A 27,363-nucleotide genomic window follows, 5' to 3' on the forward strand; every position below is an offset into this window, starting at 1 on the left:
ACATCTCATCTCGGCAAGGATACCAGTGAAGGCAAAATAGAAGAACAGGGAATGAGCGTCCGATGCATTTTGCAGCTAACCAGTTAGCTTTAATACAGCTACGTTAACTGCCGCAAACAAGATAAGTTTTACTTTTACTGTTTATTTAGTGGCAGCAGTGTCAAGCAGTATTAATTTCCTTAACACAGAGGTTATCCCAAAAGCCTACAGCCATTATTCAGACTAGGACCGCTTTCAAGCCTGCGCACTCCACACGCTGTGACGTCTCGAAATGGGTGACTTTTATTTTTCCCCCTCTTCCTTTCTTCTCGGTTCGTTTGCTTTTCGCTTTTTATTCATGGTAATGTTCCTGTATATGCACGTTGAGAACCTTCGAACAATCAGCAGTCTGACATTTAAAAATAATTAGCCAATCTACACATAAATTGCATTTAGGATAGGCCTACACTTTGTCTAAATTGACCACTCACCAGTGTATTGTTTATGTTAAAGGACCACAAGGTGGCATCATGGCACTGTATACAGTGTCCTATGTTTTGCCCGTGAGTAAACTTTAAGTTTAACAGTGCACGTTGTAACTTTTCTGGCGCTTACCAGCAATGCTCCACAGTATGACAGCGTTTGTCTATTTATTGCGATGGGGATAAGCAGGTGACACTATCTACAAGTTAAAGGTTAGAATTGTGAAGAGGCAAGTAAGAATTCACGTCTTTACTAAACCACCTGATATTGAATAAATGCAAGATAGTTTAAATTCCATACTGTGGAACATTCCAAGCAAAGCAGTACGTTACATCTCCATACAGGTAAGTTGGTGGTAGAAATATTATAGTGCACCTTTAAGAGGCTTAATTTACTATAGTAAATTTATTGCAAGAATTCTATTTTGTCCATAATAAAGTAGTAAGTAAAAGTGAAGTAATACATACACAGGCCGTTTTTTCATGGCAAGTTATGATTTTAGTGTCCTCATTCTCCAGGCAGTAGTCTATGCTTCATTTTAGCCCTCAAATTGTCTTCACTGCATGTAGCCTATAAAAGGCACCCCAGCATCTATGTTAGCCTCGTTTAAACTACTTTACTCTCATCAGTGCACCATGTTTGTCTGAGGCCCTGTTACCTCCTCTTAACACATTTAACATCACCCAATAGCAGCTTACAAAAAAAATAAAGAGCCTAATTTGGTTTTACTTGAATCTAATTGTTTTTCTTCGGGAAAACACTGCATAGACTATAAAATGCATATGTAGGCTAGATGACTGGGATTCTGAGAGGTCTATGCTGGGGTTCTCCTAACATCTTGTAACACATTCAAAGCGGTCGACCACAGACCCATGGTCAATACTGTGAATCATTCAAATGGGCGCATTTATGCCTAGTTTTGACAGAGCTGCTATTGCACCATACATTTAATGAGGCTTGGAACATGAATTTTAGGTCTTTATCAATGCAATGTGATGTCAATGGGCTTGTAGTAGTATTTAACTAAAATTACAGCCTATGATTATTTGGGCCAGTTCAGCAGGAAGTCTGGAGGCCAGACCTCGTCGTCAAAGCCTGATCTCGTCAGATTAAGCAAGAAGCAAGGCTCGGTCTGGCTAGTATTTGAATAAGAAACCTCTGGAAATACCAGGTGTAACTGTTGCTCTGTCCTTAGGCAAGAAATATCACTCATATTGCCTAATGTGATTGGCCTTCCTTCCGTCAGTCTGCCTCAGCGAAGCTGTGGCCACAATACCATCACAAACTATGCATGTCTGTATGTATGAACAATGCTCTATAAAGCGCTTTGGGTTTCTTGAAAGGCGATATATATAATGCTATGCATTATTACTACTGATAAATTTGGTCTGAGGGCCACATTTGGCTCCCAGGCCAAAACTTGGACACCCCTGGTCTATGCCTTTATGATACACAGCTAGGCCTATTTATTTTAATTTTCATTCTTTGATTGCGTATTTATTGATCCAATACGTACATTTTTCATTATGGTGCACAAAATGTTGGATATCATGGGAATAATGCGCCCATCAGAAGAATGATGGCCAGTGCCAACTGCCTTTAACTGTATTATCGCGAGACTTGCTTGGCGCCGCGACCTCATGGACGTGAAGCAGCAGCTCTGCAGAGAAAGCGAAATGCATCTGTGAATATTTGTGTATATTTCTGCACCACTAGAAATCATAAATTGTGTGCAATCAATAACTGTTCCGATCTTAATTTTTGAGCTGAATTTGCGCAAGTATGTGGATCCAGGTTCGTACAATAGACGGAAAGGAGACGCGAACCGTAGAGGATCTTTCTCGATTGACCAAAATTGAGTTGTTACGGTTAAAAATTCAAGATATCTTCAATGTATCCCCCCATCAACAGCGTCTGTTCTACAGGGGGAAGCAGGTAAGATATACTTGTTTTAATTCGTCACACCAACTGTACAGTTGGTTCCTCTGACAGTGTTAGGACCACAGGGAGTGTGCGAGTGGTCTGATGTTTCCACCGTTTTGACCCATGCATGCGAGCTTCCTGTTTTCAAAGGAATTCTCAAATGGTTCTTGCGCAAGAGCCCGGGAGTGCTCCCCGAGAAATTGCAATACAGTTTGAATAGATTATTGCATAGCATTCGTGTATTTATGAGAAAGAACCATTGTGTGAACGCTGTGCAACAAGTTACTGCGTCATATGTTTGTTTACATTAAGAGCGGGGAGTGCATCAACAGCGTTATCCTCGCTTAATTATCCTCGCCTTATAAAAATGCCACCGCTTCATTTGGCCCACCTCCTTGGTGACTGAAAATATATTTCTCCGGTCTAAACAGCAGGCTAGCTAGGTTATATTTCACCCTGTTGTCGTATTGACGACGGTATGATGGCCTAATTTGAAGGATGAACTCCACGTGCCTTGATAAATAAAAAAAAATAGCAGCGTTAGAAAGCATTTAAATGGTGAGCAAGATATTTGGTCTAATAGACAGTTTGTGTCTACTCCTAAATCTTAATATATGTGTTAACTAGGCTAACATTTCAGTTAACTTTACAGAAATATAATTTGCAATATTGAGAGCACAAATTGGCTAATGATACCCACAATAAAGTGCATTACATATTTCATGAAGGGATTGATATTAACTGCATGCTTCAAGGATTAAAGGAGACATTATGCTAAATCGACTGTTAGTGCTTTTTAACCATGTATTCCCTCATCATTAGCTTCCTCAAAGTTGTATTTTGATGGGCTCATGTTTGAGTAATCTTGTGTTGCCCTACATTTGAGGCTTGAGTGCTCAGAAAAATTCTGCTTTCAACTACCCCCAATCCCCACCCACATCCTCTGTACGTATATGTAAAATTAAGACTCAGGGTCATACACAGTGTTTCTTAGTCATTAAAAAAAAATCAAACAAACAAACAAAAAACACTGCTTGCTTGCTTTGCCCATTGCCATTTCTGGGAGTTGAGTATCGTGGATGTCTCTATCTGCTTCCTCCACTGACTCTGTTGCCTTGCCAAGCCTGTGCACTTCCCAGCGATGTTTATATTGGATGTCATCACTCCATATTGTCTCCCTTGTCTCCCTCATTTTCTTGTCATCTATATATATATCTAAAATATGGACGCAGAGATTTTAGGCCCTGATGATGTGGTCAGTCAAAAGTACTTTTTTTCTTACAGTTGATTTTGATTGTTTTTATGTCCCTATGAATGCAGTTCTGCAGTTTAAAAAAGGAAGTCAGTATTGCCCATTTCTGTTAGCAATTTTAGATCACTGTTGCTGTTTACATAAAACAAGGTAAAATGGTGATCTTTTTATATTATTATTACTAAGCACCAGAAAAAAACTAAATAATCAAATGTGCTATATACAAACCAAACCACTCCATAAACAAGAGTCTACATTAAAATATTTTGTATTTCATTCATAAAGTATAATACTTTTTTTTTTTTAATAATAGAAATGCTTTTGGTAATAGGTACAGAATTAACATTAACCTTTATTGCAATAAAAACAGGTTAGCCTTTTTAAGGGAGTCTACAGCATGCCAAGAGATACATGCTGTAATGATTAATTTACCATCACATGTATTGAGCATTTTTAAAATTTCCCCAATAATAGTTGATGCATATTGCACATTGCCTTGCAAGGATGTTTAAAGAATACATATGTTTTTCAGGTAGGAATTATAACATTGGTTATAGACTATTATTACATCTACATTACATTTTGTTAACTGGAACTGCTTATTAATAGAAACAAGTTTATTGACATGACCCAAGGAAGACCATCGAAACGCATCAGCATGTCTACTTTTCCTAAATGAAAGACTTGTAAATTAGAGTGCTTTGGATCTCCTATTCTTTTTTTTGGTCTTCTTATCCCATGGATCCTCGAAGAGCACCTACGTAACATTTATTTGACCCATTGATGCACTCGCCCTTCTTGTTTTAAGTCCATTGACCTGTTCAAAATTGCTGAGTTCATGATAGAGTTCACTCTAGCAAGCAGATTTTCTTTTACTTGTTTTTATTGTTGAAAAAATGTTTGCGAGACACTTCTGAACTCCATGTCTGACCCGGAGTCAGAATTTTTTAAGCAATAACTAAGTATAGAGAAGTGGGAAGTAGAGTGCAGTGGGTGAAAAAAAATTCATACATTTTCAGTGCACTCGAGTGTTGAATGCAGGAAAGTCCAGGCTGACAAATAAGAGTGGGTGTGTAAAAGTGTGTTTAGGCATAACGTTGCTTTAAACAGAGGAGAACTGAATCACAATATCACTATATCACCATGAATTAGATTTCTTTCTTTCCTTTCTTTTTGTTGGTTTGTATTGTATTCTAAACTTACAGTCAGGTAATTGTGTTCAGACCCCTGGGCAGTTGCTTGGCTCCTGTACTAAATGCTCGGTACAGTTTTATCTCTTTGGATCATTAGTGGGATTTCTGTGATAATGCTTTTAACAAAATCTGTGACAAACAAGCTGAGCAACTGGTGCGCTTATGCATGTAGTGTAGACTAGGAGGAGTAAAGAAAATTCCTTTTCAAAATGGCGTCTCATTTCTTCCTTTTGCTTGCTGTGCCTTTTGCCTCTGTAAGAGAGGCATGTTCATTCAGTGATACTGCTTTTGGTATTGTTTTTGGTGTTCAAGTTTGCTTTTAAATTTCCCAGTCTCTCATGTTCAATTTGCACATCCACATATAATTTTCCATAGGCACTAATATACACAAACAGAATTTATCTTTATAGAAGATCTGCAAGGTGCCCAACATGTCAGCAGCACTCTGTACAGTGTCATTGCTACTTTGCTGTCATCATGCTTCTACATAGATATCTCAAAGCAAGTTTGATTATACATCATGTTGTGGCCCTTGGATTGAAGCTTATTCATCATATATTGCCGTGTCCTTTATGAATGTTTAAATATAAAGACTCTAGAAGCATTGTTTAGTGATTGTATTACATTACTATGATGCTAATATGACTTTTTTCTCATTTGTTCTTTATTCTTTGATTTGTACCGCTACTCCACCACTGCACAGCTTCAACAGCTCTGCTTCCTGCTGTCAAATCACAAATTAGAGAAGTGTGAGCGGTGGCCATACTTGGATCTGCAGCACAATGAGCTGGAGGGCAGTTTCATATGCAAAACAATCATGGATTGTTGTGGTGTGTTTTGCAGTATATCGTAGTTACAATTGACTGCTGTATTTATATTATAAAATGGTTATGGGCTCTATGAGTTGCATTGAAGATTATGGTTTTGGTGGATTATACGGTCTGAGAAGGGGGGGTCTCTTTGAGTTGCCATAGTAACCTGATCATTTCTTTCAGTAAATTTATATCCTCTTTTTGTTTAAATCAAATATTTTTTAAGCTTCACCATCTTCAATATGCTTATGTCAATATGTTGTGTGAGAAGGGCTGGACAATAACAATAACAAATTAAATCTGTACCTTTTCCACCTACATGTCAAAACATGGGTCATTTTACTGAAAATACAAAAATAAGATTAGCAGCCTTCTCTTAATTTGAAAGCCACTAACACTGTTCAGTTTGTATGTAAAAAATGTAGTACTCTAATCAACTTTTTAATCAAAGAACAGCTTACTGTGCACATAGATTGTTGTTGACTCACATGCAGTAATAAATATGTATTCTTTCTTTGTAGATGGAAGATGGCCAAACATTGTTTGACTACAATGTTGGTCTAAATGACATTGTACAACTCCTTATTCGTGCACAGTCTGATACTGCAGACAGCCCTGATGTCAAGAACTCTCTGGGTGACATCAAAGCCTCAGCCAGTGCTATTGCTCTGAAAACCAGTAAGGACAATAATGGTGAAGTCAAACCAAACACAAGTGATCAAGCAAGTACCAACAATGGATTTAAATCTAACCCGGCACAAGACTCGCAACCACCCTCCTCTAGTCGGTGCATGCTCATTAATGCAGGGATTGGATGTTATAAGGTAAGCTGTGGAGTTGTTGAATGAAACTATTTTTTCGTTGTAGAGAATAGTAAACATATGGGTTATTATATCTTATATTTTGGTGCACATATAGAGCTATGTTAATAGGTATTAGGTCTAGAGATACATGTTAGAGTAATTACATTTTTATTTAGTTTTTCAAGTTTCACGTAGAATGTCTTTGTTTTCTCAGATTAATGAACTGGTGGACTGCAGAGACGTCAGCATCGGTGCTTGGTTTGAAGCTTGTATTGAAAATGTGACACTTGCTCCTGCCAAAGCAAAGATAGGTCGGCCCTCAAAAAGGACTAACGGAAAGCTGGAAGCTGAGCTGGGCCAAAGCCTGAGCATTGACTCTAACAGGAATAACAATGTTTTCAACACAGAGAGCAATGGAGCCACTACCTCTCAGACCGACTCACCAGCCACAGAAACCAGGCAGGATGTCATTTACCACATTAAATATGATGAGTAAGTAACTAACCACATCCACAACACAACTTTGTGGTGCATTTATTAATTTAACAAACCTGTAATGAGACACAAAAACTACAGATGCACCTGCTGTGTTAATATGATTAATAGTAAATATTAGTGATATCAAAATAAAGTTTCTAACCACTGTATCTTTTAAAATTGAGTAACATTTTTGTAAGAATATTTAATCTTGATGGTTGGAGGACTTTTTAAACCACATACTACAATGTGAGATTTATCTCTATTGTCTTTCTTCTTCTTGAGTTATGTAAGGCCTTCGAGCATGAGATACCGCTGTATGTGCAAGACCTGGTATTTGAAATCTTGAAATTCAAAATGATCTGGATTTCAAATTTCCTAATATTTTTGTCACAAAAGAAAATCTCACTTTTGTATTAGCTTAATTTTACTTTCTCTTTTGCTTTATTTTACTTGTCTTCTTTCTACTTTTTGTCTATATCCATGCTGCTTGTGGGATATGTAAAATCAAATTCTCTTGGGTAAAATATCTGCTTATGAATGACAATTCAACTTTTAACATTTATTTCCATCTCCCAAGTTACCCAGAAAACGGTGTGGTTGAAATGTACCCATGCAATGTGCGACCTCGTGCTCGGACATTACTAAGATGGGATCAGCTTCAAGAAGGCATGATTGTGATGGTCAACTACAACATGGAGACTCCAGAGGAGAGGGGCTTCTGGTTTGATGCAGAGATTCAGACCCTCAACCAAACATCTCGGACAAACAAAGAACTTCGAGTCAAGATCCTTATTGGGTGAAGACCTAAGTGCTGTTTTAATTTTTTATTGTTGCATATACACAAAAATACTTCAGCAGTTTCCACAGTTAATTATTATAACATCTGTGGAAACTTTAACTAATTAATTACAGTGGGACTACTGGACACATGTCAACTGGTCAAACTTTGTCCAGTGGAAATAATTGGACCTTTTTTGTAAGCATTGTTATAGTTTCTAGTCACTTTTTGCAGTTGTAGTCCAAACAGGTTACTTTGTAGATTTGAGGTCTAATGCTGCATTCATGTGATATCTACATAATCATGTGTCTTTCTAAAATCACAGCAACAAGAACATACATTAACTTTATTATCTTACTATTGCGATAGTGAAGTTGTGTGTTTTTTGTTGGCAAATTGCTCAAATTTGGTTTATGTGTTTTATTTGCGGAGAACAACGGTCTGTGTAATATAAAACAAACTCCCCCTGTGACATAAATTCTGTAAGGAGTTTTCATGCAAGTTTCAGAGTCAATATTCTGACCCAAGTTGATATTCAAGCCTGTCGGAGGTCAGATTTTCTGAGGTTCCAAGATCACATTAATGCAGCATTAAACTGTCAATAACACAATGAGTGTGTGCTGTCTCCAATGGCCATTACATTTCAGGAGGCCTGTGACATCAGTGAGACACCTGCCTACAGGGGTGGAGTTTGAAGTGTTTCTGCTAGTCAGGCTAGACTACGCTAATGATCCAAGAATACTCGATGTAATATTGAATAATTAAATAAAACCCTCACAATAAAATGAGGAAAATTCTAAGGAATTATGCTATATTTGAATAGATAAGCAATAGTGTATATGAATGAAATGTTATGTTTGTGTATAATTATCATACAAATATGGTAATAGAGGAAATGTTTGTTTTTTTCCTCACGGAGCCCTAAAACACATCAAAATCATGACCCATTATTAAGACACTTATATCAAATCACAAATTGTGGGGGGATGTTGTTTATTCCCACTTTTAACATAAACCAGACAAAGACCCAAGCTTCCATAGCAAGGGTCATTGTTAATTGCTTAACCGTAATGCAGGCACATACTGTTTGTACCTATTTGATAAACAGTTTTGCTCCCTTTATTCTTTTTGGGGGGTTCGTCAGAGGCCCGGGAGATGTTGTTGAAGACTGCAAGATTCAGTTCCTGGATGAAATCTACCAAGTGGAGAAGCAGGGTGCTCGTGCGCTTTCAGCTGCCGATGGGCAGTTTAAACGTAGGTTTAGTCCTGCTGCAATGCTTAATTTGATACCTTTGTGTCATTTAGTTATATTATCCCCTCACTCAAGGTAAAAGTGGACCAGAGTGTAAGCACTGCAAGGCTGATCCTGATGCAGAATGTCGTTTCTGTTCCTGCTGTGTGTGTGGTGGGAAGCAGGATGCACACATGCAGTTACTGTGTGATGAGTGCAACATGGCCTTTCATATCTACTGTTTAAACCCACCACTGTCCACCATCCCTGATGACGAGGACTGGTAAGCCAATAAAGAGATCACATGGGGAAAAAGTGCATATTTTTTCAATAATTGTTCTCGCAACCTAATAAGATTTCAGATTTCACAGTTTTTTTGTATTTTTTTCCTAGGTACTGCCCCACTTGTAAGAATGACACAAATGAGGTTGTAAAAGCAGGAGAAAAACTGAAAGCCAGCAAAAAGAGGGCTAAAATGCCTTCAGCAACTACAGAAAGTCAAAGGGACTGGGGGAAGGTGAGTCACAAATTTATAGCAACATCTTTTACCAGAATGAGCACTTTCTTTTTGTGCTATAGCACAATGCCGCTTGTAGAAAAGTAAGAAGGGTCAACATGGTAGTATTTCTTGGAAAAGCAAGGGTCATTGAATCCATAGTTCTCTAGTAATCCATAACCAGGCCCATCTTCTCAAAGATATAAATATTGTTATTTTAGTGGGACAAAAAATCTTTTACTCTTGGCATTAACTACATGAAATTGTGATCTTATTTTAATTCCAACTTGTTTTCCTTTACAGTATTCAAATCCTACCTGCTTTTTTATTTCAGGGTATGGCTTGTGTTGGGCGAACTAAGGAGTGTACAATTGTTCCGCCAACTCACTATGGACCTGTTCCTGGAATTCCTGTTGGAACGACTTGGAAGTTCAGAGTACAGGTCTGCTTGAGTTCGATGAAATAAAAAGGGATGAAAACTAATTCATCAATTACTATTGTATTTGTATTGTATATCAGGTAAGCGAAGCAGGTGTTCACAGACCTCATGTTGGTGGGATCCATGGGCGCGTTCACGATGGTGCCTACTCATTGGTACTAGCTGGTGGCTTTGAAGATGAAGTGGTGAGTTCCCCTCATATTTAAAAAAAAAAAAGATTTTAACAGGAAGTTAATTTCTTTTTAAGCATATTTAAAGGTGCCTTGTGTAACTTTTCTGGTGGAGGGGCCGACAAATGCTTTTCTCCATGGAAATGTTATTGCTTTTTCTAGAATGTTTCACAGTATGGCATTAAACCTTTATCATCATGGAGACCAAATCAGACCAAGTCACAGGTCAGATCTGTGGAGAGGCAACCCTGCTCAGAGCTCACAGTCAGAATACCTGTTTTTCTATGTATTTTTGAGTTATAAAACCACTTGTAATTTAATAAATGTAAGATAGAGCTGTTTAATATTATACTGTGGAATATTCCTGGCAGAGCAATGACGCATCCATAGAAACAACTTTTCTACCAGAAAAGTTACACAATGTTTCTTTTAAGGGTAGCTTGATTTCAGAAAAAACATCTCCTTTGCTCTGAGGTTTATAGAAATGCTTCATGCAAACATTTATTGTACTGTAGTAAAATTATATTGAGTCCCCACTTTTCTTTTGTTATAGGATCGGGGAGATGAGTTCACATACACAGGCAGTGGCGGTCGAGATCTGTCGGGAAACAAGCGGATTGGGGAACATTGTTTTGACCAGACTCTTACTCATATGAACAGGTACATCTGTAAAATCCATTTGTAGAATTTAACATATTGAGCTTCCAGTGGCTCAAAGAATAGAATAGCATCCCAACCTTAAGCTTGCCACTGAACTACTGACTAAACAATTTTCTGTTATTGAAGGAGTTTAGCTTCATAGTTTGGGGAAGTTCACTACTACTATTACCACTACTACCGCTACCACAAAACAAAAACAAAACCGGTTTGACTCTTGAAATATTTCACAGATAAGTGGATTTTTAGCGTAGTATGGGAAAAAAATGCTTCATATAGATGGACTGAGAACAAAATGAATGGATGCCTTCTGATTCAGAAACTACAGAAAGAAAGGGAATAGATTCTGGTTAACTGTAATAAGATAATTTTTGATTTATTTAATTAGCATTTTGCACAGGGAAGCTAAACAATTCTTAATTACAAATTAATACATTATACAAAGCTTAAAAGAAGTAGCAGAAGTAAAAATACTTCGAAGTTGTTTTTATTTTTAATCTATAATTGTTTACCGAACTGTGTAAATCTGTGAGAGAAAAAAGTAGCATTTTCCCTAGAAAAGAACACCCAAGTTAACAAGATTTGATCTACTTTTTTGCACTCCAGTGCAGCAGATGGCTAGAGTAGGAGATCATCCTCACCAGTCCGTTCCCACTGGCACTTTAATTAGCGTACAGGTAGAGGTTATAAGTACATTTGTTCTAGAGTCTGCTAGATTGTGTGGAGATGTATTGTTCTTATTGGGGCTGGGTATCATTAAGAACTTGCCAATACGATACATACCTTGATACATAAGCCTCAATACGATACATATCTCGATACACTGGACTTTCGATTCAATATGATAGATTTCAAATCAATTCGATACAGTTCAATAAAAATAATAGCTAAATGATAGCTGTGATAGTAAAAGTCTTTGTTAAACCACTTCTTGTGAAAAGTTGATATGAAACACCCATTTTAATAATCAAAACAGTGAAAATGTCAAATGTGTTGCATAAATGACTTTCCTGCCACTAAACAAGCAAAACTGTAGCACTATAACAGGGAAACTGTGTCATGAGTCTGTATCATGACAGAATCTATGCTCTCATGATTTCACATATCAATCCATCATCTTAAAAACATTAATGGCACTATCTTGCTCCCAATCTTAGAGCAAGCGCTAGCGTTAACAAGGGGGTATGTCCAGGTCGGGCTGTACTTCACTGCTGGAGGCTGGGATGGTACAGGTACAGATATGGTGATGACCACTGTGGCATTTTAAGTCACTGCCAGTTTAGGTAATGTCTGCAATCTTTGCCTCATTACCAGGCAGCAAAGCAGGGTGTGGGGAAAATTGATATATGGGTACAATAAAACAACTTCAGAGCCCTGTGATGCCAGTACGCACCAGTAGAGGCACCAGGAATATAGAATTTTGGATGGGCTGTGACAGAACTGGCTGAGTTTGTTCTGAACACTCTGCACGCACCCCTGTATGCCCGTATACACACACGTTACCCTTTTTAGTTTTCTGTGCATTCCTGCATTTATTACGCAGTAGACCAGTGTCTATCTCATGCGCTCCCCAACCCACAGCAGACCTGCTGACCCCTTCTCTCCCCCTGGTCGCACCTGCGCCCACCTGTCTCGGCAGTCCGCTCCCGCATCTCTCACCTGAGATACAGGTTTCTACTGCTGCAACTGTTGACCGCTCACATTCTCATCTCATGGGTGTCCATTGCATTTGGTCCCACACAGGTGGATGTCTCGTGGATTATGGAATGCATTTATTGTCATATAAATGTTTCTGATTTTATTTTTGCTTTGCGCACAGATATGGATAAAACCATTAACACAAGGGGAGGGTGACTGCACAACCTGCATTTGCCCCGCACAAGTGACTGATATGCGCCATCAGAACACAGAGCAGGATGTGCAGGGGTCTGTACAGAGCAGTGCATATTCACTTTTTGAGCTGCTAGACAAAGCTCTACTGAGCGCTGCTGCCAAGAGAGCAGCACCAATCCGTGTATCATTCGTTCATTCGTTTTTCAATATAAAACCAAAAATAAGAAAACGAAAAAACAACAGTTTTCTTCGTTATTTGTCTCCAAAACCAAAATTTAAAAACGGATAACGATTCGTTTTTTCAGTTTTCGATTTTGTGTTTAAATGAAGAATGGAAAAAACGGATAACGGCCGTTTCCCGTTTACGTGACTTCCGTGACTGCGATGCCGGACTTTTGCACCGCATACGGACTGAACCGGGACTGATCCAGGTCCGAGACCAGACCGAGACCCGAGCTCCGGCCCCGGCGCTCTGGTCCCGGTCTGGTCCCGGACCTGGTCCATTTGAACCAAAAGCTCTTACTTCGATTCATTTTCATTGGTGTGAATGCGTCAGTCGGAGGCTTTGCACCACCTCGGAACCAGCCGCGGTTCTTGAGCGCGGAGGACCAGAGCAGCTCTGTCCCGGTCTCAGTCCTGCTCTGGTCTCGGTCTGGTCTCGGACCTGGATCCGTCCTGATTCAGTCCGTATGCGGTGCAAAAGTCCGGCATCGCAGTCACGGAAGTCACGTAAACGGGAAACGGCCGTTATCCGTTTTTTCCATTCTTCATTTAAACACAAAATCGAAAACTTAAAAAACGAATCGTTGTCCGTTTTTTCATTTTGGTTTTGGAGACAAATAACGAAGAAAATTGTTGTTTTTTCGTTTTCTTATTTTTGGTTTTATATTGAAAAACGAATGAACGAATGATACACGGATTCAGCACATACAAAACGTGTGTCCGCTCCACTGTCAGTCCTGAGCTGTCAGTGAATGTGCGCGCTGATCTGTCAGAGTCCAGCCACTCCACGGCCCAAGCAGTTTTCTGTGGTTCTGATGGTAGTCTAGTGGAGCTGATGACAAAAAGGGAGAGAGGAAATCTGATATTGCGGCATTAGAACCGCAGATAGGGTAAGAAAACACACATTAGGACAGCAGTGTAAATGGCCTCATGTGAATGAGCGGCTTTTTTACAGATCAAGATCAAACCTAACTATAGAGCAGTGCTAAGCTGTGCTGCGGCAGGGCATCTGGATGGAGCACGTGCATCCTGCATGCACACGAACATGTAATGAATGTTAAGCATTTATCATCCTAATATATTTCTAAATGAAAGAAGCCTTGACCATGTTACACCTTGTTTTTCAGTAGACTAGTTTGATTTTTACGATTCTGGAAATTCACTGAATGCCCTCAATCTGCTCCACTCCATCTGTTATTCAGTCACAGCACACCTCTTGTTTGGAGCTCCACGCCCCACACTTGTGCTAGAGCTAAGATCGGGGGCAAGATAGGGCCCAAAAACTCATAATATATCATCCATTACACAAATATTCACCAAGGCACACAATCATCAATACCATCATTGATACTCAATAGTACCATACAATTTGATGAAGTGGAGAAAAATAATGTTTTATCATTTGTAAGGCTCAAACTAAATTTTAGACAGACCTACTACCTGAGTGGTGGCATGAGAGGGATGGGTTTTAACTTTTACCCTTTAGTCTAAGGCTGCTGTGGGACATTGACAAAAGAGGGTGAGACTCTATGAAAGGTGGTAAGAGAGGGGCAGAACTGTTGTGTTTTTAATGTGCAATTATATTTCAAACTAAAATAAAGTATATCAAATATTTTTAACTTTTAGCTCAGACCTCATTTATTTGTGAATAGGGCTCTGGCCTCAAACTGTGATGCCCCTCTGGATGACAAAGTTGGTGCAGAGTCCAGGAACTGGCGAGCTGGAAAACCAGTGAGAGTTGTACGCAGCTCTAAGGGTCGACGTATTAGCCAGTACGCTCCTGAGGAAGGCAACCGATATGATGGTATCTATAAGGTAAACAAAGATGATTTTGTTTATTACTCAGCCCTGGCCACATAAAATACAGAGTGACTTTAGCTCCCGGTTTATATTTGAAATCGCTTTGGTGATAACACAAACCTGCATTCACATCATTTATAAGCAGCTCTTCAAAGCAATTATGGCTTTGGATATGAGTATTAGTCACTAACATTTAGGACTTTCATTACAGAATATTTTGATTGTAGAATATTTTTTACTCAACAGTTGGAAATAATTTCCTCACCCACAGCAGCTTCACAAAACTGACATATCACACAGGATAACTGCTGATCTAGCAACAATGAACCACATGGACTAATATATGACATTTGTAACTAGGTGGTAAAATACTGGCCTGAAGTTGGGAAATGTGGTTATCTTGTATGGCGGTACTTGTTAAGACGTGATGACCAGGAGCCAGCCCCATGGACACCAGAAGGTCTTGAGAGGACCAAGAAACTTGGGCTTACAGTGCAGGTTTGATTGAAATATTTTCTTTAGATGATGAATCAGTACACTTTGTTCTGTGCATAATAGAAATATATTTTTACTTTGTACTCCTAAACAGTATCCACCAGGATACCTTGCAGCCATGGCTAACAAAACCCGAAAAGAGGCCATTGCCCGACCTGGTCAAGGTGGGAAAAACAATAGACGCTATTCTGGAAGAGGCAGGGGAAGGAGACGACGCTCCTTCAAGAAGAAACAGGAGAATGAGGAGGAAGACGATGAAGAACAGTTGATCGCGTGTTTGGATGATGATGAATTGCAAAGCAATGGAGATGAGCAGGAGGCAGAAGATTGCGGTTGGACCACTCATAGTTAATTTATACACATCTGTTTCTTGTTCAGTGCTTTTTTAATTACTTTTATGCTTGTCTTACATTAGCTTTGTCTTCATCAGAAGAGCCCCCTTCAAAGCAAGTGAAGGTAGAAGAGGCTTTCCAACTGTCCGAACAGCAGAAAAGGTTAATTCAGGATGACGCCGCTAACAGAAGATTGTGGGATGAAGCTATGGAGCATCTCAAAGAGGGACCAGTATGTTATCCACATGCATTTCTGCACTAAATTCCAATGTCCATTAAAACACAAATAATTGTGTTTGGTTTGTTTGTGTATAATTAGAAATTTCTGAGTAAACTGGAGCAGTCCTTTATGTGCTTGTGCTGTCAAGAGTTGGCCTTCCAGCCTATTACCACAGTCTGCTCACACAATGTTTGTAAGGTGTGTATGAAGTAATGGGTTCTCACTAGTCTTTTGCTTTTGACCTAATTTTGTCTGTGCCTCTTCTTAGGCCTGCCTGCAACGATCGTTTCGAGCGCAGGTGTACACTTGTCCCGCTTGTCGTCATGATTTGGGGAAAGACTATAACATGTCCCAAAACCAGACGCTTCAGACTCTGCTTGACCAGTTCTTTCCTGGCTACAGCAAAGGCCGATAAAGTCAATCAACCAGCACGTTGTACATAGCCCTTGCTTAAGCACCCCTTTGTGCCCTTGTATACTATCAGTTACTAAAAGCTTCAGCTAAAATGCTTTGCATATATATGAAGTACTTGGACTGTAATTGTACATAAATCATAAGTCATTTATGTATACATTCATTCATACACAAACAACCTCATACGGGAGTAACTTTATCTGTTGATATGGACAGTCTCCATTAACGTCACCAGCCTGAATTTGTTTTTTGCAAAGGACACTTTAAAGCTCCCTACTTCTGCTGACCTAATGCACATAATTATGAGCGCACAAAAACACCCACCACAATGAATCTGACCAGTTAAAGTTAATATTTTTTTTACTTTTCCTTTATATTCAAATTGACAAATAGGACAAAAAATTATATATTTGCACCTTACCTGCCAAAAAGATTAAATACACACCAACCTGCATACATTTAGTGTACCGCAAGTTTTAATACATGATTTCTAGTTTCCCACATGTCCTCTTAGATTATACTACCAATTATTCTGTAAACCCAAGTTGTAAAATAGCTCTTCCTTGTCATTTTGAGGAGCTCCACTTCCGTCATTTAGTTGTCCCTTGTATCGATAGGCAAGGACTGTTCTTGTTACAGGTGTTAATACTTTAATCTTATTCATTCAATTTTCAATTGTCTTTTTCCCTGTTACTGTCATAAGATGTGATGGCAGATCACATCAAATATGTACATTTTGTACATAGCTCTAAAAGTTTCACTTAAATTTCTGACCCCTGAGTCCTTCAGTTTGTAGTGTTTTCATTGGAAAATACCCCCGGTAACTAAAATGAATCACCATGCAGTCAGTAGGGTACATTAAATGCATTAACATGGGAGCTAGAACATATTTAACACACATACATGTAGCTTACAAAAGCTGCCCAAAGTGCTTACACAATCATGAACTAAAGTTTTTTTGTTTGAAATATTTTAAATCAAAGATTATAATTTATTGGTGGACTGTTCATTCATTTTTGTTCATTCAAAATATGCTAGATCAGTTGCCATCGTTTGTTTTACAAATGTGATGCGCATAATTTTTTGTTGTTAAATCTTGATCAGATTGTTCTTTTTTTTTTTTTATTGACAAGCTACTAATTGTATCCTGTCCTCTGCTTACAGTGAATCTGCCGTATTTACAGATGTCTTGTAAATCTTTTGCTTCATGGGCTGGGACATGTTTGAAAAAGGCATCTATATTTCTAAAGTTTTTAATCTTACGCCTTTATGCTGTTTCATGTAGTTGCTTACTTTGCTCAGCACATTTACAGCTACAGTCACCTTTGGAAATTATGAGTTAAACTAATTAAATTTTCACAATGTCATTCATAAAAGATTCTGGATTTTGAGCATTGTTCTTTACCTTACCATACCCATTTATCCACTACAGCAAAATCAGCTTCAGTCCTCATCAAATATGTCAAATGTTAAAAAGGGTTTTACCATAATTGACAGTTTGTAAACATGATTTTCACATATACATGTGTTGTATATTTGTTTTAGGGTTATTGGTGGAACATTTGGACTTTGAGGTGTTGCTAATTTTTATGTGGCATCAGATTACATTTTAACTCACACATTTGAAAAATATCCTTGTCCTCTTTTGATAGCTTTGAACGTCAATGTACTTTTCAGTTCACTTAATACTTAATATACTTTTGTATGATCTTCATTTTGTATAGCAGATTAAAATTTACCTTTACATATTCTTCCCATTGATTGCTGGAGCCTTGTGATTGCCATTCTCATTTTCCATTTACCAGCCAGCCAACCAGTTAGTATTTAAATTACATATAACATTTTGAGAGGCTGAGATCTCAGTAAAATTAGACATATATTAACATTTGATGGGACTTGCAAAAACTAAATGGCTGATATGTACCATCAACACACAAAATGACTTAAAAAAAAATATAAGCATTTTATATTTTTGTTCAGGACTGAAGTTGATCTATATTTGACCCAAATTGGAAAAGATGAATATATAACTTGGTTTTGGAATTGACATGCCCTTAAGGCCCTGGAGTGTATAGTAAATGTGTTAACTGTTTTTCAAAATGTTACTGTACATGTACGGTTCAAATCATCAGATTTTTAAAGTGTTTTATTGGGACCATAAATTCTTAGCTACAGATAAGTGAAGACACACCCATTTCTTTGTTTTATTATTACAGAAAGTACCACTATGCAAGTGAACAACAAAGCTTGAAAACCTGGAAATGAACGATAATCCAAATCAGAAAAAACAGTGCCATATGTTGAATTCGCACTTTTGAGGCCTACTCAACATATAAACAAATTGTTTACAGATTTTGCATTCACCTTCTACTTTTTGTGTAAATTAAGCAATTATGCAACAGTAACTGCTGTCTATACCGAAAAGTAATTACACTGTGCTAAAAGTCATTGACAAAAACTTAATTTCCCCATAAGCCAATCATGGCTAATGGTGACAATGTGAACCTGAGAATGATCAAGAAATGAATAATCTTCGACCTGATTTGAAATGTTAAAAAAAAAAAAATCTTGGTGACCTTAGTGTTATGCATAAAAACAGAAATTGCAGCAAGTGATAACAGTTTCTTTAATGATTAAGTTATACTAAAACAGAAGGGCAAATGGATTAACAGAACACCAAGTTTTCCCTTGAACACAAACTCAGGAATTAAAAAGCCAAACAACAATAATGACAAAAAACACTGAGTACTCCAAAAAGAGTTGAGATGAGAAAAACTGAAAAAGCATGTGACCATGACTGGACATCCAATCGGTTACTCTTCATCTGAGGAGTCCCTGTCAAAGTTGTAGGCCATGAAAAAAACATCAGGTCGAGGTGGGACGAGGGCATGGCCTGGTTTCACAATCTCAAAGCCAAGAAAACTGAAGGTACGCACAAGTTTAGCTGCAGGGATAGGAACAAAAAACATGTTACTGTTCTTACAATTACATTTAGTCTTTAGAGACTAATGGAAAGAACTATAGCACATACCACGATCGTCTCTATTCTTGTAAAAGCAGACAAACACACTAATGACTTTCAGATGTTCTTCAGCGTACTCCAGGAGAGACGCAAAACTGAAAAAGAATGAAATGTAGTTAAGTAAACAACAGTGCAATTGCACATACTGTTTAAATGGTTTTGACCAACACTATTCTTTGAAATGGATACTTAATAGACCTCACCTCTCCTTGCTGCCTTCAGGAAGAGGGTCAAGAGGAATCTCCACATAGAGTGCACTGCTGCTCAGGACAGCATCCCACTGTATTGTCTTGGTAACAATAGGTCGACTTTGGAAGTGCAGTATCCTTGGGCGACCGCTCCCTTCTGGTTCCTCAGTGACAGTCAACTTTCGATCCTAGGAACAAAGAAACATGAAATCTTAGTAAAGAAAACATGTTGTTTTACATTAACAGGACCTAAAGAATCCTGAATTAAAAATGGTCAACATAACAAAACAGGGAACAGTCACTTACTGAGTAGAGTGGCTGAGCTGAAGGAGTGTGATCCCAAATGCCATTCCCTCGCCCACCTGGGATCTTCAGGGGTGGGAGAGGGGCATCAGGAGCACCACAGAGGCCCTGGGCCACGGGTACTACTACAGTGCAGGGAGAGGCTGCAGTAGAGAAAACAGACATCAGGATCACGTTGTAGGATACCAAATAGAGTCATTGACGTATATAGACAATTAGCAGACTATTCCATTATGCTAGAATATCTAGTCTTTCACCAACCACCATTATTGCATAACGTCCAAAATTGTTCACTTGGACTGCTTTAAATCAAATAACAGTACTGATAGCCTCCACCAACATTGGACAACCAAGTGCACATCATTTACAAATACAGGGACGCGGTTTAAGATTACCTCTACGTGTTGACGCTTTAGTTATTAAGGGTTGAATTTAAACAAAGCAGTTATATAGACTTATGTATGTATTATAAGGATAAGCTATAGTGACACTTAAGTTTGCTGCCATAATGCACCGCTACAATATGTAAAAAGATTAAATTGCACCATGACAAGTAAATAAAACTCGTAAACAACTTCCGCTCCACTGTGGTTTCTAGAAAAGCTAACACATCCCCTCCCCCATAGCAGGTTAGCAGTTAGCTTGATAACTGTTTACTTACTTCCCAATCATGTCACAGATATTATTACTAAGATCGGCCATGGTAGCAATGGGCTGTTTTTTTCCTTCTTTCTCACGAGCAAAACAATGACTATTTAGGATTCGCTGGAGGTTGGATTTTACCATCCGGCCTCGGGTAGAGACACCACGAACGGACTTGTCTCTGCTTTTGCTCAGCTGCGCAATGACGGGCAAAGACCAAAGACCTAGTGCTGTAAATACACAAGTGTCACTCTGAACAGTACAGACTTTCGCTACACACCCTGATCTTATTTCAAAATAAATTAAAACAAACTACACAATGCCTTTGTTTCAAAGATACATAGTTTCTTTTATAACAGTGAAACTTTGATATAGTCATATTAATGTAATTTTTATCATTGTTTGAACATTTCTTCAACATAACTAACATGTTTTTATGACGTAAAATTCTTACTTTGAAATATGACCGGAAGCGCAAACCGTGTATTGTGCCAGTCTGACGCAGTAGGGCCGTGGAAGCTCATAGCCAACTATAGCTAACGAGGGCTATTGTCGTTACTTTAATAGATCCATGGTCGTCACTCTCGACACCATCTATCTAAAATATTCTGAATATGAAGTGTCAAAGAATGAAATTATACAATGGTGTAATGACTGTAAATAACTAATGTCTAAAATTGCTGCCACAACTTAAAAACGCTGTTTGCGTTTGGTATTTTTGGTTTTTAGCCTATGCTGACGGAAACCAGCTTTGAACAGCCCTGAGAACAGTGCTGACATTATATTAATAACGCATTATAACCTACCTTCCAAAATCTTAGTATTAGCAGTATTTGGTAAATATTGACGTGAACTAAGTGGGGACTTGCTTTTAGACAGGTGTGGTAAAGTGGACAAGGCTGTGCAAACAATCCTGGTCTGGCCTGTGGGGGGCCCAAACCCAAATTTTTGTAGGCCCACAGACATTCTGATGAATTGGCTCAAATTAAGTAGTAATCTGCATTTCACTGTAAATTTGTATCGTAATACATTGTATATACAGTCTATGGTAATACAAACAGTTTGGTGTGAGAGAGAACAATATTCCAAAATATAAATTATCTCACGCAGGTTTGACTCTAAATTATGATGATATCATAATTCAGATGGAGGGCAGGGACCAATAGAAATCCATGGGAAATTCACTGTTTTTGAAAGAAATTATTCTACATTAAACTACAATCCACAATTGTTGAATCTTACCATCAGGCCTAATTGTTTGCAATTGACTCCACAAACATGCCATATTAATATTATGGTTTATATTGCCATTTCAACTGAAAACAATCATGTCTTTGGGCTTGAATATTGGCACCACTTTCTATGATTATGCACTTTTTGTTTTAAGAGCATAGTAAAATACATACATGTGCAAACAAAACAGCAATTTTGCCATATACCTGACCTCCAGTTCAAATTTTAAAGTGCACTTAGCATGTTAACACATTCAAATTAAGATTAATTGGTTAAGTTTTCATAACTTAACCATTACCCATTCCATTATTTATTTATTTGTTTGTTTATTTATTTGGACATCTACATACTTTGTCTAAGTCTCTGTCTGAGCTGAGCCCTTGTATTCAGACACAGTGGTGGAAGTCAAATGCTTTGTGAGCAGTGGCTCCTCAATATGACTCGACAGCCCTATCCACTTATATAGATCTGATCCGGAATTCTGGATCCCTGGATGCAAATCCTCCTGTTGTTTGTGCATTGTTGTCTTCAACACAGCGATTTTGTTTCACACTCACGCAAAAAAAAAAAAAAATCGTTCTTGGCCCACTCAACTAAAATAGAGAAAAAAAGAAAGAAAAAGAAAGAAAAGAAGCTGCTTTTCCTTTGTGAGATTGGATAGCATCTGTACATACAGGCCTGTAGGATGCTGTGATGTCATCTGAAACTAACGTGACACCAGCTGCAGCCTCCCATTCCCCCATTCGCCCATTTACCCATTCACCCTCTAGTTCCCTTTAAATTTGTCCCTCTATGTTCTCCGTCGGTTGCTCAGCGAAAACGCGAAGCCCGTGACGCTGGCTGACAGTTCAGTGCCGCTGGCTCTAAAATGGAGAGCGACACCACTATCCGGAGAATAAAACCTCTGGGGACCAATCATTATTTCGCACAGGACAACAGCGTGCCCCAATACAGATACGGGGATAATGGCTACAGCGGAGACCAAAAGAGAAAGCCTGAAGTCAGCTTGTACTTGCTGCGAGAAGGGCTCGCAGCTTCCCTGGTGTCGGTGTTTATTTTGGTGCTATGGGGACTTGTTCATTTGTCGTTACAGCAGCTTGTCATTGGGAAATCAAGCGGTGAATTTAACGCAATACGGGCTAGGTAAGCTTCAAGGTTACTGACAGATTTTTATGACTTGTGACTAACGGAGTAGTAGCGCTCAGCTAACCTTTCCTCTACTTTAGTAAGAGACCCGCCTAGAAACCAACAGACAGCATCTCCTCCACCAAGGTAAAGGACAGGTGTGAGGTAGTTACTCCTAGTTGGCCCTCAAAACGATGTGGAGCCCGTGTAATTCAATAGAGAACTGATACGGACCGAGAAGGAATCTCGAAACAGCCTACTATAGTTTAACAAGTTCAGTCATACTAGGTGGTCATGTATTTTTTAATGAAACTGTATCAAAATAATCTGAACAGATTTTAAAGTATTACCATTATCTGTGAAAACTAGTCTGGAAATATATTAACAGGATCAAGGCGAGCTTACATTTGCCTACAGCTGTGGCCAACCAAGTCAAATATATGTGTTTATATATATATATATATATGTCAAATATATGTGTATATATATATATATATATATATATATATATATATATATATATATATATATATATATATATATATATATATATATATATATATATATATATAGCCTAACCTATGTTTTTAAAGCATGTTCAATGACTAACACAGATGCATGCTGGCACAAACATAAACAATCAGAAACAATGATATTACAATGTGACTAAACATGTATGACCCTACTGCACAATGTGATTTTCTGTCAAAATATGAAAATAAATAGCTTAATTCGTTATGATGTTAGATATATCATTTTTCTATCCAAACTGCACCTTCTTATCATTATTTTCTTCTCTTCAATTTAGACAGCACCTGGAGCAGATCACCAGTGTTGGGCCGAGGCCGACGGGCAGCCCAGAGAATGAGGTTCTGACAGTGGGATATTTGTTGGAGCAGATTGAAAAGATCCGTGATGAGACCTTAGCAGGCCCTCAGCAGCTTACTGTGGATATACAACGGCCCACCGGCTCTTTCTCTATAGACTTTCTCGGGGGATTTACCAGCTTCTATGACCGTGTCACTAACATTGCTGTGCGCCTGGAACCAAAAGGAGGGACACAGCTTCTGATGTTGGCTAATTGTCACTTTGATACAGTGGCTAATAGTCCAGGTATAAACTTTTCTGCACTTTTTAATTCTCTAGTTTCTCTTCTAATGCTGATCTGTATCATATTATTAAACATCAGTATGGATATTGGTTATTGCAAAGTTGCAAATGACTCAGATGTCTTACACATTTACTACACCATTTGACAAATCAGTTGTTGCATATCTTGTTATCATATAGTGTTCTTTTTTGTTTGCGTATTTTGGCACCCCCTAGCCACTGCTGGTGTAAATTAAAGGCCTCTGTACATAATGAACTTGTTTTCCACACATGGTTTGTTTTGTAGTTTGTACTACAAATCTATCCATGGCTAAGGTGTCCAAATATCCAAACCTGAATAATGTATGACTGTAACATTGGACCATTTTAACCATTACATTTTAATTTAGTTCATTATTATTATCTTTCTAGTAGATGTTCTAATAATCAGATAATTACTAGTGTGGTTAGTTGTTTGTTTGACTTATATCTTCTGGACTAATGTATAATACATAATACATCTAAAGGAAAGAGGTGTGGATCAGGAAGCATGTCTGCTGCTGCCTGTGGCGTTTTGAATCTTCGGAATTCTAAACATTTCAAGTTGAAAAAACATAGAAAAAAGATTGTACAAACCAATGTGAAGGCTGAAATTATGCCATCAGAATGTATTCTGTATTGAACATTTTGGGCTAGTCCATAACATTCTTAGAGTTTTAAGGGGTTAATTAACATATAGTTACATAAGTGGTATTGTACCTGTCCCAAAAAAATCTAAATCCAGAAAGCCATAGCACATGATGTCTCTGTATTCTTTCTGCCATCACATGCTCCGTATTGGTGCCCTTGTAACAATGTATTCAAATAGGTCTTAACATTCCTAAAATTCTTCAGTCCAAAATCCCACTATTCATTGGCGCTATCACCAACAAATGTATTTTGAGACTTAATTAGATACAGTTGGTTTCAAAATTAAGCTGTTCCATTTGAGTAAACACATAAATAGCCAATGATGTAATATATATCACCTCACCATCTTTTCAGGTGCCAGTGATGATGCTGTGAGTTGTGCTGTGATGTTGGAAGTCCTGCATTCCTTGGCCAACCTTTCAACCCCTCTACATCATGGAGTTATTTTTTTATTCAATGGGGCGGAGGAAAATATTCTGCAGGTAACATAAATGGACAGGCCGACAGCTAGATCTTTATGTTTTCATATATTACTGGCTCTTATTTCTGCACATCTCTTTCAGGCCAGTCATGGTTTTATAACTCAGCATCCATGGGCCAAACAGGTCAGAGCTTTCATTAACTTGGAAGCTGCTGGTGTCGGGGGCAAAGAAGTAGTTTTTCAGACAGGTACTCATATCATGTCAATGCATGTACTCCAGTTTCCTTAGTTGGAATGATATATGTGTGGCGTTGCTATGTGGTTATGGTCATTGGTTAATAGTAATAGTCCTTGGTTATATGAAGTCAATAGTCAAATTGATCTAAAAATACAATCTACTTGTTTTTATATATAGTTAATTAATATTCTGTACATTCTCTCATTGAAAGGTCCTGAAAACCCATGGTTGGTCCAGGCCTATGTTCACGCAGCAAAACATCCCTTTGCATCAGTAGTGGGACAGGAAGTTTTCCAAAGTGGCATTATTCCCTCTGACACAGACTTCCGCATTTATAGGGACTTTGGTAACATTCCAGGTTTGGAAAAAAAAATATATTTATTGCTATTTGTAACAATTTGCAGTTTACAACCTATATTATAACTCAATATTCTTGCTTATAGGTATTGACCTTGCTTTTATTGAGAACGGTTTCATCTATCACACTAAGTACGACACTGCCGACAGGATTTTGACAGACTCAATCCAGAGAGCTGGTAAGTCCAGCCATGCATACATCTGCAGCTTAAATGTCATCAGATTTATATTACATCATTGGATTTCTCTGTCATCTTCATACACAAGTAAATGCATTTGGTGCACACATTTTCCCACCCAATGAGTCAAATTGGCCATCTTTGTGCAGACTGTATATTGCTGTGAGGAAAGGAGCACAGATGCAAACACAGATTTATACAAGGCCAATGCGTTGACTTTTTTTGCCAATGCCTTTTATTTACCGCCTCCTTCTGCACTGGATTTTGCTTTACTTTGCAGAGAATCGAGACTGTCAGCACTAAACACCAGACAGTTGTCTTTTTTCCTTTCAGAGAATACTGTACTTCCCTCTACCATTTTCTCTTCATTCTGCCTCACTGTGAATGGCATTAATTATTAGAAAGGGAAAGTAAGATTGTAAGGGGAAGAAGCATGTCTTTTTAGTTAAAGCAAGACTAGACTAAAGGGACATTTGTGAATGACCTTATAACTTTACCAAGATGTTTTCTTAATTATGTACATATCAATTATCAATGTTATTATCATCCTTCAGAATTATTACATTTTTCCACAAAATATCACTTTCTCCCTCTCTGCTTGTCTTGCGCTCCCTCTCGTAGTTCTACACTTTGCGCTCGGTAATAACCCACCAGGCGGAAGAACAATAGTGCTTTGTCTCATGACCTTGTGAGTGTTGCTGCTTCTGCTAAATGTGAAGCAGAAAAGACAGAGAAAATGCTTTAGGCCACAGCCACTCAGATTAAGATTATCTCTTAGAATATTTACTCAACAAAACTTGAGCCTGCAGTGCCTGTAAATGACATATGCAATGGTTAAAATGTATATCAAAATAATAATTTTGTTTATTTTAATAATGCTCCTCTGCTTTTTGTCCTGATCCTGATGCGTGTCTGTTCTTAGGTGACAACATCTTGGCAGTTCTGAAGTACTTGGTTATGTCAGAGAAACTGGCTGATGCTTCTGAGTATCGCCATGGTAACATGGTGTTTTTTGACCTATTGGGAGTTGTTGTAGTGGCTTATCCGGCACGTGTTGGTACCATTCTTAACTACATGGTTGCTGCGGCTACATTCATTTATCTGGCAAAGAAGGCTTCATTGCCTGGCAATGCAGGTATGGTGTTATGAATTTTAATATTGCTAATATTGATGAATTGTTTCACTATATAAAGGAGCTATGTGACAATTCTCCTATTCAGGTGGCCGTTATGTTCGAGATTTGGCCTGTGCCACTGGAGTAGCAATCCTGAGCTGGTTTGTCACATTGTTGTCAGTGCTGATTGTAGCTCTGCTTATTACTCTGTTGGGTCGCTCCATGTTCTGGTACAACCACTTTTATGCCTGTGTGTGTCTTTACGGGGCTGCTACCACTGGCAAGATGGTCTTTATTCACACACTAGCCAAAAACCTGTATTATGGGGTGAGTTTATGCTGGAAATACATTTAATCTATGACAATATTATTATTTTGGGTTGAAATTCTTTGGAGACCTTTGAAAGCTAAGAACACGCTCCTTCCTGTGTTTTGTTGGTGCAGGGTGTGCGCCTGGTCGAGCTGGGGGACCTGTACTTTGATGTGAGCTTACTGCTGTGGTGCTGCGGCCTGGTGTGGCTGACACAACAGGGACTGTGCTCAGCGTACGTGCCCATGCTCATGGTTGCCTTTCCCCTGGCCACGAGACTACTGCTGGCCAAAGAGTTTAAGCATAAAGGTAATTATGCTTTCATCCATATTGTGATGGAGTTTATTAGCTGTTTCTATAATTTGCTTCCCTGTTTTTCTTTATTTCAGGAGCATCTGCGAAATATTGTGTGCTTTATTTGCTGGGTTTAACACTGCCGTA

At 38.4% G+C, this 27,363-nt stretch overlaps 3 protein-coding genes across 7 annotated transcripts; 2 read left to right on the forward strand and 1 right to left on the reverse strand.

Moving 5' to 3' along the window:
* The first annotated feature begins 170 nt into the window (after window positions 1-170).
* LOC110160509 (E3 ubiquitin-protein ligase UHRF2) lies at window positions 171-17,282 on the forward strand. Of its 5 annotated transcripts, none has more exons than XM_055151282.1 (16): window positions 171-275; window positions 6,164-6,466; window positions 6,660-6,937; window positions 7,503-7,721; window positions 8,848-8,957; window positions 9,031-9,217; window positions 9,328-9,451; window positions 9,765-9,872; window positions 9,950-10,054; window positions 10,593-10,699; window positions 14,404-14,566; window positions 14,912-15,049; window positions 15,141-15,378; window positions 15,462-15,610; window positions 15,698-15,796; window positions 15,867-17,282. In XM_055151282.1, exons 2-16 carry the CDS (start codon window positions 6,164-6,166, stop codon window positions 16,011-16,013), a joined length of 2,475 nt encoding a protein of 824 aa, XP_055007257.1. In that variant the 5' UTR covers window positions 171-275; the 3' UTR covers window positions 16,014-17,282. The 5 variants fall into 5 exon arrangements, with proteins under 5 accessions (XP_055007257.1, XP_055007256.1, XP_055007254.1 ...); XM_055151281.1 differs by lacking the exon at window positions 171-275 and adding an exon at window positions 293-806; XM_055151279.1 differs by lacking the exon at window positions 171-275 and adding an exon at window positions 830-2,397 and having other exon boundaries at window positions 15,141-15,393; window positions 15,477-15,610.
* Window positions 17,283-18,192: 910 nt separating this feature from the next.
* oaz1b (ornithine decarboxylase antizyme 1b) lies at window positions 18,193-20,401 on the reverse strand. The gene is given in 6 exon segments (XM_020925143.2): window positions 18,193-18,956; window positions 19,044-19,129; window positions 19,238-19,410; window positions 19,529-19,615; window positions 19,617-19,668; window positions 20,187-20,401. Coding segments are annotated over 6 exon segments (654 nt in total). The 5' UTR covers window positions 20,312-20,401; the 3' UTR covers window positions 18,193-18,825.
* A 1,784-nt stretch (window positions 20,402-22,185) lies between these two features.
* Window positions 22,186-27,357, forward strand: LOC110160564 (endoplasmic reticulum metallopeptidase 1; the record flags this gene model as incomplete). The annotated part of the gene is made up of 10 exons (XM_055151275.1): window positions 22,186-22,543; window positions 23,334-23,638; window positions 24,659-24,786; window positions 24,868-24,973; window positions 25,175-25,321; window positions 25,407-25,499; window positions 26,422-26,634; window positions 26,720-26,940; window positions 27,057-27,231; window positions 27,312-27,357. Coding segments are annotated over exons 1-10 (1,709 nt in total), but the record flags the coding sequence as incomplete, so codon positions are not given.
* Between the last annotated feature and the right edge of the window lie 6 nt (window positions 27,358-27,363).

The sequence above is a fragment of the Boleophthalmus pectinirostris genome, unplaced genomic scaffold (genome assembly GCF_026225935.1).
Source record: "Boleophthalmus pectinirostris isolate CB_2022bp ecotype Guang Dong unplaced genomic scaffold, ASM2622593v1 HiC_scaffold_150, whole genome shotgun sequence".
NCBI classification, from domain to species: domain Eukaryota; kingdom Metazoa; phylum Chordata; class Actinopteri; order Gobiiformes; family Gobiidae; genus Boleophthalmus; species Boleophthalmus pectinirostris.